This window comes from Polypterus senegalus, chromosome 7 (assembly GCF_016835505.1).
Source record: "Polypterus senegalus isolate Bchr_013 chromosome 7, ASM1683550v1, whole genome shotgun sequence".
Classification (NCBI taxonomy): domain Eukaryota; kingdom Metazoa; phylum Chordata; class Cladistia; order Polypteriformes; family Polypteridae; genus Polypterus; species Polypterus senegalus.
Window position 1 is genome coordinate 145,892,213 of NC_053160.1, and position 17,219 is coordinate 145,909,431.

The following is a 17,219-nucleotide window of genomic DNA, read 5'->3' on the forward strand; positions in this document are numbered from 1 at the left end:
TTTAAAGGATACCTTAGCATTCAACTAGATAAAATTGCCAAATTGGGGAAAAATAAAGTCTAACTGAAAGACTTAGTGGCACAATGCAAAAGGCACAAAAACAGCATAACTCCTTTATTTTTTTAACATTTTTTATTTATAATAAAATACAATCAGTATGAAAAATAATAAGAGACAATAATTTAAAAACAACAGTAGGTTACAAAACTTAAATTACATGTATAAGTAATAACAAAAATCACTATAACAGACAATTAGTAGAAGTTAAATACATAGGTTATTAACGATATTAACAGTATAGAGACTTTTCTGGTTTTCATGAGGTTTAAATGATTCAGTGGAAGCCTGAAATTCAGATAAAAAGGAATAGAAAGATGGAGTGTTATGAATAAACTTTCATTTGTGAATGTGAAATGTACCCATAATAATCATTAAATTTATTAAGTAACTTATAGATTTCAAATGGAAATTAAAGTAAGTAAAAACATCTTTACATTGTATCAAATATGGTAGGATTTGTTTTTTTTTATCATAAAACTACCTGTGCTATATGCTGCTTTCTTCTTCATTACTTTAGTTCATTACCTGAATAACCCAAACAATTGTCTTATTGTTGTGTGTCATTATTACTTTTTTTCTTTGCTGCACATGGAAAGTTGTCATCTGAATTTTGTTGTGCAAAAGTATAATGACAATAAATGAATGAATAAATAAATAAACTCAATACTTGTTAATCTCTGTTGGCCATATTCAGTGTTAGCGTTTGCTGTGCCATCTGTTGGATATATATATATATATATATATATATATATATATATATATATATATATATATATATATATATATATACACTGCTCACAAAAATTAAAGGAACACTTTAAAGAAACACATTAGATACATCAGATCTCAATATGAAGTTGGATATCTATACAAATAACGACAGGGCAATGTCTTAGGAACAAAAGGATGCCAAGTCTTTTAATGGAAATAAAAGTTTTCTGCCTACAGAGGGCTCAATTGTGTAGACACCCTAAAATCAGAGTGAAATGAAGATGTGGCAGGCTAGTCCATTTTTCAAAAACTTAATTTCTGCTACTCAAAATGCTTTTCAGTATCTTGTGTGGCCCCCACGAGCTTGTATGCATGCTTGACAACGTCGGGGCATGCTCTTAATGAGACGACGGATAGTGTCTTGTGGCATTTCCTCCCAGATCTGTATGAGGGCATCCCTGAGCTGTTGTACAGTCTGAGGAGCAACATGGCGGCGCCTAATGGACCGAAACATAATGTCCCACAGATGTTCTATTGGGTTTAAGTCAGGGGATCGTGAAGGCCATTCAATTGTTTCAATTCCTTCATCCTCCAGGTACTGCCTGCATACTCTTGCCACATGAGGCCGGGCATTGTCGTGCATTAGGAGGAAAGCAGGACCTACTGCACCAGCGTAGGGTCTGACAATGGGTCCAAGGATTTCATCCTGATACCTAATGGCAGTCAAGATGCCGTTGTCTAGCCTGTAGAGGTCTGTGAGTCGCTCCATGGATATGCCATCATCACTGACACACCACCAAACCAGTCATGCTAAACGATGTTACAGGCAGCATAATATTCTCCACGGCTTTTCCTGACCCTTTAACGTCTTTCACATATACTCAGGGTGAACCTGCTCTCATCTGTGAAAAGCACAGGACGCCAGTGGTGGACCTGCCAATTCTGGTATTTTATGGCAAATGCCAATCGAGCTGCATGCTGCTGGGCAGTGAGCTCAGGGCCCATTAGAGGACATGGGGCCCTTGGGTCACCCTCATGAAGTCTTTCTGGTTGTTTGGTCAGAGACATTCACACCAGTGGCCTGCTGGAGGTCATTTTGTAGGGCTCTGGCAGTGCTCATCCTGTTCCTCCTTGCCCAAAGGAGCAGATACTGGTCCTGCTGATGGGTTATGGACCTTCTATGGCCCTCTCCAGCTCTCCTAGAGTAATTGCTTGTCTCCTAGAATCTCCTCCATGCCCTTGAGACTGTGCAGGGAGACACAGCAAACCTTCTGGCAATGACACGTATTGATGTGCCATCCTGGAGAAGTTGGACTACCTGTGCAACCTCTGTAGGGTCCAGGTATCGCCTCATGCTACCAGTAGTGACACTGACTGTAGCCAAATGCAAAACTAGTGAAGAAACAGTCAGAAAAGATGAGGAGGGAAAAATGTCAGTGGCCTCCACCTGTTAAACCATTCCTGTTTTGGGGGTCATCTCATTGTTGCCCCTCTAGTGCATCTGTTGTTAATTTCATTAACACCACAGCAGCTGAAACTGATTAACAACCCCCTCTGCTATTTAACTGACCAGATTAATATCCCATAAGCTTCATTGACTTTATGCTATACTCTGATTAAAAAGTGTTCCTTTAATTTTTTGAGCAGTATATATATATATATATATATATATATATATATATATATATATATATATATATATATATATACTGTTTATTGAGAGAAGCTGAAAATCCATTATATTAAACATTCCAACAGCGGGTGCATTACAAACCTTAGCAATTACTTTTTGAACCCCATACCAAATGGCATAAAAATGAGACAGACACACAGGTACACGCACACATTTTCCCTTTTGTAATACAATAGGTACAAGTGTAAAATACCACTACAAATGGGACATCTGTCTTCAAAAATTAAGAATTTACCTAAATTATATTAACAATCAAAATTTTCAAGTGCACTACTCGAACCTTCTTCGAAACACAAAATTGAAAGCACAATATCCAAGTCTTGTGCCGAAGAATTTCTGATATTTCAGAGTTCCAAAAATACTTACCAAGTGGAACTGCTTTGTTTTCACTACATTATATAAAAAAACGTAATAAATGTGTTAGTTCATTTATAGCTAAGCACATCAACAGATGGTGTGTGTGTGAGAGAGAGAGAGAGGAGGAAGGAAGGAGGGAGAGAGAGAGAGAGAGAGAGAGAGAGAGAGAGAGAGAGAGAGGTGAAGTCTCGCGATCGAGGGACTCTCGACATTTACTTTTGATTTTATGGTACGCAACTAAATAAAAAGATTTCATTGTCGTTTTTTAAAGATTTTTTTTAAGAACAACCTTTTTGTTCATTGCCGTCCTGATATTCTGATCATACACACACGTGGATATGACGAATTTCTGCTTCTATTGAAAACCATAATTTTTCGTAAATATGTCTATAATAGATTTTGGACACACTCCCTTACCCTTAGTGGCGGAAGTGGTCTTCTCTATTCGCGTCTCGCATTCTCCAGCAGAAACGTCAGAACGTGATACACATGGCGGCCGCAGTGAGAACAGCGGTATTAGCAGCATCAAAGGTCGGTGTTTCTTGGCAGTATTAAGGGGTACGCATAGGAGGTTTGCTAATGCGGGTAGTTTGTAATGATTTAAATTGTCTAAAAGTTTGCATTAGTGAGTAACCCTGTTTAAGTCTGGGAGCATCACAAGGTCACGGCCGGTACGAATAACGACTGCAGCTATAGAACATCGGGGTTCAAGAGAATGCGAGGCAATACTGAGCGGTGGAAGACCATAAAATATGAGGTTTATAGTAATCAGACGTGAAAGGTACAATTTATATTTGAGTAGATTCTGGAATTAGAGATTATGTTTAGACAGAACGAGGGACAGGAGTGAGGTGTGTGATTTAAGTGTCAGAATTGTAAAGTAGGTGAGCAAATGTATAACGTTATGTTGGAGTGAAATAACGGGTTTAGTGTTAAGAGATGTGGAGTTAAGAATAGTAGGACGCTGAAATGGGAGGCGATGTGTAAAGTGAAGAGGATGCTGCAACAGAGATATTGTGCAGGGTATCAGCAGTACAGACTGTCGGTGTCAGAGGCAGAGAAGGACGCAGAGTGACAGAATGCTGGTATTAGACATGATTTACAGAGAAATGGAATTTAAAGTGAAACATGTTGTTTAAAGTGTGTTGTGATGAGAGCTTTCGTAAAAGGAGGTGCTGGAGCAAGAGACTAAGAATAGCAGGATTGTCTGAATCTCAATCGACGATAATGTAGAGCGCTGCAGGATGGGTACAGAGCATTTCTTGAAAACCATTTAAAAATCGGTATCGACTTTATTAATATTGCATCTAACATCATCAAACCTGCATAATTGAATTGAATGTTATCAGGGGAATGGAGCCTACTGCAGCTTTGGCTGTGGCAGGAGCCCAACCTAGTCAAGTCAAGTCCTGCTTACACATGCACACATCCACACTAATCCAGTTTAGAAGTGCCAGATAATCTTAACACACATGGTTTTGGAATGGCTACCTTGCGGATAACCCGTAAAAATCAGGGAGAACTTGTAAACTTCTGTAAGATAGCAACCAGGCACAGGACTGGAAGAAAAAACATTGGATCCTTGAGAAAGCAGTACTAACCTCAGTGCCACCACGCCACAGTTTTTCATTTTATTATATACTGCCAAGTCATTATTTACTTTTTAGCATTTTTAATCTAGTATATTTCTCTGTGGTCATTGTGTGTTTCCCTTTTGGAGGAAATGGAAATGCATTTCCTTTTTATGACCAACTAAAGATGCAAAGATTGTTAGGACTTGCTAGTGGAAGTTTGTAAGCAGCAATGAACAGAGAGAGTTCTAGGCGAGCATCCGTGTATTAAATGTAGGTTGATCTCAGGGCTTGGAGAGAAGCGATCACATCAGGAGATGTGAAGTTAGCAAATAGTATATAGTCCAGAGAGGCAGCAGATGGTCTTGTTTTCCAGCGTTTCAATTTCCAGCATTCAGTTCTTTGTCTTGTGTGTCACTCTCTTGTTTAAGGACTTTAACTTTGTGAGACCTCTAAAGAAATGCAGGATGAATAAAACAGTACTCTGAAAAGTGTCATTAGTATGTACTTTGTTAATGCAGCACCTTTCAGAAAATCTGTACAGCTGACTTTCTTTAAGATGTAGGGATCTATAGCAAACATTCTGTTGCGTGTTAGCCAAAGAGTCCATGCACACCATCCACAAATTGTTCTTGCATCACATGTCTATCTGACTGTACTTCTTCTCCAACATTTAGAGTAACACGTGTTTTTCCAACCCCACGCAATATTTACTGTAAATATTGTGAATAGCTCAGTTGTTGAACTGCCATTGTTCAACACATGAGCTGTCAAAAGTCAAATTCTGGCCCTGTATTTATCAAGTGTCTCAGAATTATTCCTAGAGGATGCACTAAATGTCGGACTAGTATATGAATTTATTCTGTTTCAGAGGATGACAGAGTATGAGAAGTACTTATGAAATGTCCCATTCTTACCCTATTAGGAGAAAAGTGCCCCGTAAAGTAATATTTAAACTGAAACTACCCATGGTTGTAAGTCACATTAACTCTTCTAGTGTTCGCAGTAATCTTCCAGAGTAATGTGGTTTGTCTTTTCTCTGTGATTTCCATCTTATCTTTTCTGAGCCTCTATTTATTTAATGCTTTAGCAGTCTGCACCTGACTTCTTGAAACTTCCCAGGCTTGTAAATTGTAATGTGAATGTTCCAGGGCTTTTAGGAATTCAAAGCTTAGTATACATGTGTTAAATTTCACTGTCAATCACCCATCCTGTTCCACTAATCTTCAGGGTAATATGTTGGCTACTACAATTTGCATCCATGACTACCTGTGTATTGATACTGTGATATTACTTTCATTTCACATATGCATGCTCATCCATACTTGTTGCAATGATCATTATGTGTGTGCTGATTTGAACAAATGCAGCTTACTTTAACATTACTTCACTTGGACTGGTGGGGAATGTATTAATCTCTGTGCATTACCTCACACGTTGTGGTGCAAAATTCGAGAAATAGTTGTGACATATCCAAATCATTGCTATTGCAAAGCTGTATTTTTACATGCATGTTTCCCAACACTTTAATTTTAGCAAACTGTGCATGGCCTCTTCTCGTAGATGGGAGTATTATATAACATTGTTAGGAGTAGGAGCAGTTTCCTAAATTAGGAAAATTAATGAAAATGCTTTTACTCCTATTGCTAAGAGGAGGACCAAATTTGCATGAGAGATTTTTAAACCAGTTGGGTTAATTTTCCAACTCTGAATCACTTGATAAACATGGGTACTGGTCTATATATTTTTACACTGAAGAACTCAAACTTGCTTATATTTCAGGCCAACTATGCAGATGCTATTGCTACTGCAGAGGAAGGTCTTTTGATTTAAGTTTTATTAAGGGCATAGAGTCAAGTGAGTAGAATAGAATATTTGAAAAGCTTGGTTTTCACAAACCTCAACAGACTTTAACTGTTTGTAAGAAGACTGGCATTATATGAACCTAAGAGCACAATTAGTGTCTGTAAATTGGAGTGAATGTGTAAGTGTGGGTGTGCCGTGTGACCATTTGGCAGTATGTTTAAGACTGAGTTCTGCAATATACATTATTGGCTGGTTGTAGACTCTGACTCTCTGTCCCTGTGTCCTTTGCATTGGGCTGAGCAAATAATCACTTTGGATAGAATGTTCTTTTACACAGAGTTTTAGAAGTATAACAACACAATAGTGTTCTTATTATTTTTAGTGTTATGCATTTTAAGTTCGGGTTAATCAGTAGCCCAGTTGTTAACATCTTTCTTTATGCTGCAGGGAATCTATGCTCAATGGGCTCCAGTTCTCCGGAGGCCATTCTGTGTATCTGCCAGTCTTCAACACCAGATTACAAGCAACCAGGTAGGGGAGCAGACAAGCAGGCCTCATCAGTATACACAAAGTGAGCTAACTATTCTCAGTCTTTTGCCTTTGATATGTGTTTTACCTGTTGCTTTATTTTATTTGTACTTGTTTTAATCCTTGTAGGACAGCTAACTACCCGCTTACAAGACAGTATATATTCTCAGCTTCTAGGATTTGCTTCTATGTAGTTGTTCTTTTCAGTTTGTAGCTAATGGTGTGAAAACTAATTTTTAGGTGCTGACTTTAAGGTCTTTAAGTTTTTTATTTTGTCTTTGAACAAGTCTGTGTATCCTGTAGGGTGATGCTGCTCGAGCTGATGGGGTTTTTAAGGTGACAATGATCCCTGGTGATGGTGTGGGTCCAGAACTTATGACTTCAGTGAAAGAAGTGTTTAAGGTAATGTCTCTGCCCCCATTACCTACACTGATCCCAAACAATTTACAGGATTTCACAATAATTTATATTGCATTTAGGCAGGAGATGTACCAGTGGAGTTTGAAGAGTTTCACCTTAGTGAAGTTCAGAACATGGCATCAGAGGAAAAGCTTGAAGAGGTTCTGGGCTCCATGAAGAAAAACCGTGTTGCTCTCAAAGGTGCAAAAAACATGCTACATTTATGTGTATTAAAATAAAAAGTTGGAGTATTTGTTGAAGCAGATTTGTTTGTATAATATGTACTGTAATGTTCTTTCACACCTTTTTTATTGTCAAAACATCCCACTGCTGTGGTCTGAGGACAAGAATGCAAACAATTAGTGCATTTACATGCACACATATAACCAGGTTAAGGTGAGTAACCTGGTTAAGACAGCAACCTAATTTCATAAAAATATGCATTTACAGGTAACCTCCTGGAGTTCTCCATTGTCAAAATTCTCCAACATCATTAAACTGCGCTTAAATGAGTTAAACATTACCACTGGCCACCATGTATCCCAAAACAAGCATAAAACCTGTGATAATTTTCTTGTGTTTAATAAATGCATTTAGTTTTTCATGTGCTCAGTTATGAAGTAAGTCACATTCATCCCCCTTTCACATCTCTGATCTGAGCCTCAGCTGATTTGTGGTATGGAAATTGACCATTATGTAATCTGATCAGACTATTTCATCATATTAGCAAATAACTGTATGAAACTAAACTGACACTTTATTTATAGGCTCTGTTACTGTGTTGCACGCAGCACACTCTTTTCTGCTTGGCTGTGTGACTGAGCCCTGCAAAGGAGTGGCTTACCAGTACGTGTGCTTTTTGCCTTACACCCAGTACTGCTGTAATAATAATAACTCATGGAGTTAAGTGTTGCGCTAGTTTACTCTTTACTTTGAAAAGTAATTGGACCACATAACACATGTTACTTTAAACAGGTTTTCCTTCTGCGACAGATATTGTTCTGCTGGGCTTAGGTCTGTACATTCAGTTCATCAACACAAATTTAGTGATTTCTGAAATACTGAGACAGATTATTCCATCTGTGAGAAGAAATAATGTGATCACCTGGATATTTGCTCTAGAAATATATACTGTGCATGCGTCTACCTATGACTGGTTAAAGTGTGCACAAAGCAAAGCAGGTGAACAGAATGCAATGGATATGTGCAAACTACAAATATCTAATTTTTTTTTACATGGTCACATAGAAGGATTATTTGCAGAGAAATCTATTTCAGTAAACCAATTTTCTCTGAGACCAATAACTCCATTTTTCTAAACAGAATAAGGGTTTACACAGCATTTAGGAAACCAGATTTCTGTGAATAACTAGCTTATTAAGGCACGTGTAAACTCACTGAATGATTTCACAAAATGTAGTCTTTATGTTGTTGTGTTTGTTTTATTCACTTAGAAAAAATATATTATTAGATGTTTTTTTCATTTTATTTATACCTGTTTTCTTCTACCTGTTTTTTCTTCCTCATGGTAAATGTATATCCCACAATGAACTGCACCCAGTCTGACCTTGTTTCCTACCTTCCATTCGATGTTCCTGTATTAGGGTTTGTCAAATACAATTCTGACTGAGTAAGGGATAGATGGGTATCGGCTGTATTGAACTCAAAACAAAGCATTACTTTGTGTGACAAAAGCTTTTTAATGCTGCTCAAAACTACAGTTTGCAGATATTTGTTTGTTTGTACATGTGACTGTAAACCTTTTCTTTTTTGATTGTGTTAGAATAGTAACTACTTTGCAAATACATACTGCCTGTTTTCTTTGTAACAAATAAAAGAAATAGTGTACATTTTTCCTATTTCCTATATGTGCTAAAGGTGAACTTCAAATATTGTCTCTAGGTTTTAAGCTTGGTTGTGACCTTAGTTTCAATTATCAGAAATATTAAAAGTTTACTCCCTTTTGTATCCTATTGTATTTCTTTGGTTTCTGTGAAAGCTAGTGATTTTTTTAAATTTATGAAATAGTACCTGCATTCCACAAACACTTTAGTCTGCCAGTGAAGCTAAAGTTAACTTTTACCTCTCTCTCTCTCTCTCTCTCTCTCTCTCTCTCTCTCTCTCTCTCTCTCTCTCTCTCTCTCTCTAGGCAAGATCTATACACCAATGGAGTATAAAGGAGAGTTGGCTTCTTTTGAAATGAGACTCAGGTAGTTGAACATAGAATTAACTTCATGCATTAAACTGTAACTGACAGAAGAAGCTAATATTTCATAAAATGTAAAAATTACTATTTTTAAAAAAAAACAATTGCACCCATAGTTTGCCAGAAAAGGAAAAAAAAGATAAAGCTGCCAAGTTAGCTAACTTGTGAGCACCACTCCAAGATGTTTTACAACTATAGCATTACAGCAAAATTGTTACATGTTTTATATTCATTGTCTAAACAAGTTAAGGGAATTGTTTAGAATCACACATTGAGTGGAGTTTAAACCAGAATCCATTGCCTGCCTTTCATCTAGTATAGCTGCAAAAATATAGTCTGTTTGTGCTTACATATTATAATAGTAATACTTTATTTTTATTTACTTTAATTTATTTATATAGTCCCTTTCCTATCTTTAAGCTGTTAGTTGAGTTGTACTTGTTTCCAATGTTGCTGTAACTTTCTTTTGCTGGCTATCATATGCAGGGTAAAGAAGCACAAAATAGATCATTTTGTATGTGCAGATCATTAAAGGTTTCCTACTTAATAACAGAGCTCGGCAATAATATTTTATTATTGCAATTATTATCAAATATTTTAAATTCCTCAGTGAGGATAAAATGTGTAATAAGTAATTTTTGGATAGTCAAGAGGGCTATATATTTTTTAATACTTCCACATGCATGCAATGCTTTTACCTAGCTTAAACACTTAAGTTCCGTCTACAACACTAAATTGCATTTTGTTCTGCAAAGCATTAAGGTTGATTATGCAGTATCTCATGGGATCTCATTCTGATTGCTTGCATTTAAATATCAATCAAGTGTATCAAGCAATATAAATTCAGTAAAATGCCTTCTCAGAAATAGTTATGATGAAATATTCTGACAAATAACTTACAAGTATTTTTGTTGTAGAATATGTTAAATTCACTTGTCATTTTTGTGTTTATTGTAAATTTAGATTAGTTTGTTCTTTTACAATGAAACATGATGCCTTGCAGTCTGATAGATTCTTTTAACATCTCTACATTCATACAACTCCTATAGCAGTTGCCAAAAGTCTAGATTTTTATGTACTTTTCTTTTAAACCCATTAACTAATTTTTGGTTTCTTCCCATGTTCAATATACTATTCAAGCTTAAATGCCGAGCACCAAAAATGAATAAAGTTATTATCGACTATTATCAATATGGAAAAATAGATAATGATAACATTTTTGTCCATATTGCTCACTTTAGATACATTTATGTCTTAGAATACTTGGTATCAATTATTACTTTTATTTTTTAATCTCTCTGACCTGTTGTTTTTTCCAGGCGAAAACTGGACCTGTTTGCAAATGTGGTACATGTCAACAGCCTACCTGGCTATAAGACCCGCCATAACAACTTGGACCTGGTGATCATTCGAGAACAAACAGAGGGGGAGTATAGCTCATTGGAACATGAGGTAAAACTCAGCTTAAACCGTATATGCTTGTCTTTAACTGTAGCAGGTTTAGAATAATGGGTTGGTGAACAGATGGATGGATGAACAAAACATTTATAAAAGTGTATTATGGTCATTATCCACCAGGTGGTGAATATGGTACAATGTAATTTAGTAAAGTAAAACTAGCCTCCTTGAACATATAAAGAATCATGCTTCCAAAAGCTCAGCTACATAGTACAGATGGTACACTTAAGTATTCATTCAGTTTAAAAAGTAGGCTTGATTTAAATGGTCAGGTTAAATGCTATTATTATACTTAGGTGAATTAATAATTAATGTGTAAAATATGCCAATAACTGTTTGCTATATTCTCAGACTCTCGGATGTTGTGAGTTTGTGTGTAATGTGCTGTAAGTGTTTTGAAGCTGTGTCCAGGCACACTGAGGTGTATGCAACTACATAACTCCTACTGCTCTGTGTTGTAGTATTGTACCAGAAATCATTGCATGTTTTTCCTTTCTCATAATACAGAAGAAAAAGTTGTGCTTGAAAGATTTCCACTCAAATCCTAAAAGTAGATAAAGAGAAACCACTTTAACAAATGAGACAAAATATTATACTTGGTCATTTATTTATTAAGGAAAATGATTGAATATTATGCTTTCAATATCTGGTGTGACCACCCCCCTTTGCAGCAATAACTGCAACTAAACATTTCCAGTAATTTTTGATCATTCCTGCACACTGGCTTGGAGGAATTTTAGCCCATTCTTCCATACAGAACAGCTTCAACTCTGGGATGTTGGTGGGTTTCCTCACATTAACTGCTCGCTTAAGGTCCTTCCACAGCATTTCGATTGGATTAAGGTCAGGACTTGGACTTGGCCATTCTAAAACATTAACTTTATTCTTCTTTAACCATTCTTTGGTAGAACGACTTGTGTGCTTAGAGTTGTTGTCTTGCTGCATGACCCACCTTCTCTTGAGATTCAGTTCATAGACAGATGTCGTGACATTTTCCTTTAGAATTCTCTGATATAATTCAGCATTCATTGTTCCATCAATGAAGGCAAGCTATCTTGGCCCAGATGCAGCAAAACAGGCCCAAACCATGATGTTTCACAGATGGGATAAGGTTCTTATGATGGAATGCAGTGTTTTCCTCTCTCCAAACATAACGCTTTTCATTTAAACCAAAAAATTCTATTTTTGTCTCATCCATCCATAAAACATTCTTCCAATAGCCTTCTGGTTTGTCCACGTGATCTTTAGCAAACTGCAGATGAGCAGCAATGTTTTTTTTGGAGAGTAGTGGCTTTCTCCTTGCAACCCTGCCATGCACACCATTGTTCACATTCAGTGTTTTCCTGATGCTGGACTCATGAACATGAACATTAGCTAATGTGAGAGAGGCCTTCAGTTGCTTAGAAGTTACCCTGGGGTCCTTTGTGACCTCGCCGACTATTACACGCCTTGCTCTTGGAGTGATCTTTGTTGGTCGACCACTCCTGGGGAGGGTAACAATGGTCTTGAATTTCCTCCATTTGTACACAATCTGTCTGACTGTGGATTGGTGGAGTCCAAACTCTTTAGAGATGGTTTTGTAACCTTTTCCAGCCTGATGAGCATCAACAACTCTTTTTCTAAGGTCCTCCGAAATCTCCTTTGTTCGTGCCATGATACACTTCCACAAACATGTGTTGTGAAGAGCAGACTTTGGTAGATCCCTGTTCTTTAAATAACACAGGGTGCCCACTCAGACCTGATTGTCATCCCATTGATTGAAAACACCTGACTCTAATTTCACCTTCAAACTAACTGCTAATCCTAGAGGTTCACATACTTTTGCCACTCGCAAATATGTAATATTCAATAATTTCCTCAATAAATAAATGACCAAGTATAATATTTTTGTCTCATTTGTTTAACTGGTTTCTCTTTATCTACTTTTAGGACTTGAGTGAAAATCTGATTATGTTTTAGGTCATATTTATGCAGAAATATAGAAAATTCTAAAGGGTTCACAAACTTTCAAGCACAACTGTACAGTATATCCCTTATTTTGTTATAGATAGATTCCATGAAGTAAGCTGATTTAGATTCTTTTAAAACCACTTAATCCAATTCAAGGTCTCAAAGACAGGGCTTTGGTGGCAGTATCCAACACAAAGCTGGAAGAGCCTTGTAAATTAATCAAAACCATGTTTAGTTGCATTTTGCTTGCATTTACTAAGGAGGTCAAATTGGTAGTCCGGATGCTCAGGACTGCCAGTTTTTATTTCTGGACAACTAAGCTACAGACTCGAAATGTGCAGCAGACTATCACATGTTTCTGATCTTTAGTGCATGCAATATTTTTCTAATTAGAAACAATCTGATTAAAACAAAAGACCCAATTCTTAACTTTAATGCTTATAGCTTATAACTTTGGTTTCTACTTGACTCGTTAATGCTGGTTCTGAGGGCAGCACCACAAAAATGATGTCAGACATTGGGTTTTCACTAGAAGCTATATACATAATTTTTTATAACTACACAGTGATATTGGTGCTGGCTTTGTACCCTAAATGGTGAATTTAGAAATGAGGCCTCTTGGTGTTTACCGGGTTGCAATTTTGTATGCGGCCTTATTCCTGTCAGTTTGGTATCTGACAGACTTCCTCATGTGAGGTTGTGTGCTCAATATTAAGCAGATGTTTGGGAGTATTGGTCTTGCTGTGTTGGGTTTTCTCCACTGGCATAAGGCCTGATCCTCATTTTGCAAAGCATCCAGGAGTGGTTGTAAATGAAGATAGACCCACTCTCCATTAAGTAAGGAAAAGGTAGCTAGGTAAGTAGTCAGACAGGGAAATCAATGCCAGTGCTGGCTAGTTACAGATCACTTTAGATGACTCGTCACTGACCAGTCATATAACACTTCAAAATGTAGCCAGCCAATCACAGATCACTTTTAATAGCTTATGCAAATAAGGTGTTGCCTTTAGTGAATATTTAATACCCATTTCTTTCTCTTGTCTTTCTTTTTCTTCTTTTTTTTTTTTTTCTTCTGATGTTTGGGATTACTGGTCTTGTTATGTGTGGTTTGCTCTACTGGGCTGAGGCCTGATCCTGGTATTGCAAAGCTTCGAAGAATGGTTCTAAATAAAGATAGCCCCACTCTCCGTTAAGTAAGGAAAAGGTAGATAGCTAAGTAATCAGATAGAGAAATCAATGCTTGGGCTGGCCAGTTACAGATCACTTTAGATAACTCTCACCTCAGACCAATCATATATCACTTTAAAATGTGGCCAGCCAATCACAGATCACTTTGAATAGCTTATGCAAATAAGGTGTTGCCTTTGGTGAATATTTAAGACCCATTTCTTTCTCTTGTCTTTTTTTAATCTTTTTTTTTTTTTGCTGGCTTTCTGGCCCGCTTGCCATTTTTTTCCCTATATGAGTGCCACCAACCTGGAGAAGTTCCATTTGTGAGAAGCGACTTTCTAAGAGTTATTTTAAGGACTGAAAAAAGTGAGAAAACACAGTAGCATTTGACCATTTACGTTAGCCTGCAATATCTAACAAATGCTGGTGTAGTAATGAGTCATTTCATAATGTAGCATGTAACTCTTTTCAACTGACAGGGCTTGCTACTGCTGAGAAAATGAGATACTAATTTGCAGGGAATAAATTAGATCTGATTAAAAAAATTTTGATAATAGAAAGTTAATGTTGTATTTCAGTTCATTTTTTATTAAAATGTTTTGTGTACATTGGAAAAAGATCATACATCAACATAACAATCCTTTGAAAGTCATCCTTTTGCTAAGTTTTCAAGATATCAACTGTGCTTATAATTAGATAAAACAATACTACAGTATGCTCTTGTGTACAACAAAACTGTGCAAATAAATATTTAAGCATATGACTTCTGTCTTTTACCAAGAAATTAATTTCTTTTACTTCAGAGGATATGAATTTGACATAGTCTTTGTGTTTCAGTAGATATTATAAATGGTTCATTATTGACTTTAGCAAAGTTTGTATACATTTCAGTGTAAAGTGTTTGCATTTTAGGGTACAGTGTGAGTGCTTCAGTATAGTGTTTATGCATTTCAGTATACAGTATAGTGGTCGCGTTTCAGTACAGTATATCCTAAAGTAGACCATATATGCCAGGAAGGAAGCATAAATGTTTCTCATTACTTCCTTTAACACTCGGTTTGTACACACATAAGTTAAACAACAAACATTTAAGTGGTCACTTTTTAGTCTCTTTGTTTATAATCAAAAAAGCAAGATATTATTTTACTTATTTATTAGGTGGTAAAATTCTAAAGTGCAAAAAAACATATCAAATATATCATCATAATACATTACTGTTTCCACGCAATGAAACAGCAATCCAGATTTTCGCTAGGATGGCAAATGGGGAGAGTTTAATTCTTCTAGTGTGTTCCTGCAGTCAATTGAAATTGATTTCTTCTTTATTGTTATATGATGTGTGTTTGCTAGAATTTACAGTAAATGGCCTGTTCAACAACGAATTCAACAGCCATTATCTCCGCTTAATCCAGATGTACTAGTTGCTGTTCATATTACCTTGATCAACTTTCTGTGCTCATGGGCACATTCTTCTGATGCCATTCACCTCCACATCTGTCCATGTTTTTTGGTCTAATTCTTAAACCTTTTCTTTCTGCCTTTATCACAGTACACCTCTTCACCAGGTCATTTCTCAATCTGTGTTTCCCCATGGACAAAATATGCCAATACCAACCTGCATGAAAATATTACTTGTGTCTAAGGTGTTCCTGTGGCCTAAGCCTACTGGACAGCAAATTGAAAAAGTAATTGAGTTCATTGTGAACAGTTGATGTTTTGAAAACTGAATCTTATGGAGTAAGGTGAAGGAAAGCTAGTTGTAGAGTCTTTGAAATTCATACAAGACTGATTTTTAAGAATTCTATATTCATCTCATCTACAGTCATGGCCGAAATTATCGGTACCCATGGAATTTTCCCAGAAAATGCACAATTTCTCCCAGAAAATTGTTGCAATTACAAATGTTTTGGTATACACGTGTATTTCCTTTATGTGCATTGGAACAACACAAAAAAACAGAGAAAAAAGCCACATCATTTCACACAAAACTCAAAAACCGGGTTGGACAAAATTATTGGCACCATCAACTTAATATTTGGTTGCACGCACTTTGGAAAAAAATAACTGAAATCAAGCGCTTCCTATAACCATCAACAACCTTGTTACACCTCTCAACTGGAATTTCCGATCACTCTTCTTTTGAAAACTGCTCAAGGCCTCTCTGATTTGAAGGGCGCCTTCTACCACCAGCAATTTTGAGATCTCTCCATAAGTGTTTAATCGGATTTAGATCCGGGGTCATTGCTGGCCACTTCAGAACTCTCTAGCGCTTTGTCTTCAACCATTTCTGGGTGCTTTTAGAGGTATGTTTGGGGTTATTGTCCTGCTGGAACACCCATGACCTGTGACGCAGACCCAACTTTCTGACACTGGGCCCCACATTGCGCCCCAATATCCTTTGGTATTCTTCAGATTTCATGATACCGTGCCCACAGTTAAGACATCCAGTGCCAGAGGCAGCAAAACATCCCCAAAATATCTTAGAACCTCCACCATGTTTGACTGTAGGTACTGTGTTCTTTACTTCCTAGGCCTTATTCCGTTTTCTATAAACAGTAGAGTGGTGAGCTTTACCAAAAAGCTGTACCTTGGTCTCATCTGTCCACAAGACGTTCGCCCAGAAGGATTTTAGGTTCCTCAAGTACATTTTGGTAAACTCCAGTCTGGCTTTTTTATGTTTGTGTCAGCAGTGCAGTTTCAACTGGCTTCAGGTGTGATTGCTATATTGCAAGCACCTGTTTCTTGCCAGAGGTGAGTTCAAACAATCATCATATGCTTGAAATAAAACGATTTACCCACACATTTTGAAAAGGTGCCAATAATTTTGTCTGGCCCATTTTTGGAGTTCTGCGTGACATGATGTCAGATTTGGCTTTTTTTCTCTGTTTTTTTTTGTGTTGTTCCAATGCACATAAAGGAAATAAACGTGTATACCAGAACATTTGTAATTGCAACAATTTTCTGGGAGAAATGGTGCATTTTCAGGGAAAATTCCAGGGGTGCCGATAATTTCAGCCATGATTGTAGTGCTCAGCGCAAGTGAAAAACTAGAGCATATGTTTTTGGATTGGAAACATTTTAAGAAATTACAGCCTTAGAACTGACAGGAAAAAAATACATAAATGGTAAAATTCAATTTACATTACATACTTATTTTAGAGACGCAGATAAATAAAATGTATTATTATTATTTAATAATAATTGTCACCATACAGATTGTTTGAATTAAAAAAAAAAAAACAAAAAAAAACTTAAGGGTCAATAAGTACTGCTAAACCTGGTTATTTTCTGTGGAAATCAGCATTTTCTT

At 36.7% G+C, this 17,219-nt stretch overlaps 1 protein-coding gene across 3 annotated transcripts in view; it reads left to right on the top strand.

The window, feature by feature from the left end:
* The first annotated feature begins 3,255 nt into the window (after positions 1-3,255).
* idh3b (isocitrate dehydrogenase (NAD(+)) 3 non-catalytic subunit beta) overlaps positions 3,256-17,219 on the top strand; it is a 41,796-nt gene continuing 27,832 nt past the window's right edge. For all 3 annotated transcript variants that reach the window (XR_005634406.1, XM_039759384.1, XM_039759383.1), the window contains exons 1-6: positions 3,256-3,352; positions 6,646-6,729; positions 7,030-7,128; positions 7,206-7,326; positions 9,275-9,335; positions 10,651-10,783. Coding sequence is in view for 2 of the 3 variants with exons in the window: in XM_039759384.1 (XP_039615318.1) it covers positions 3,311-3,352; positions 6,646-6,729; positions 7,030-7,128; positions 7,206-7,326; positions 9,275-9,335; positions 10,651-10,783 (540 nt within the window). In the remaining variant the exon portion in view is untranslated. The remainder of the gene's footprint in view (positions 3,353-6,645; positions 6,730-7,029; positions 7,129-7,205; positions 7,327-9,274; positions 9,336-10,650; positions 10,784-17,219) is intronic.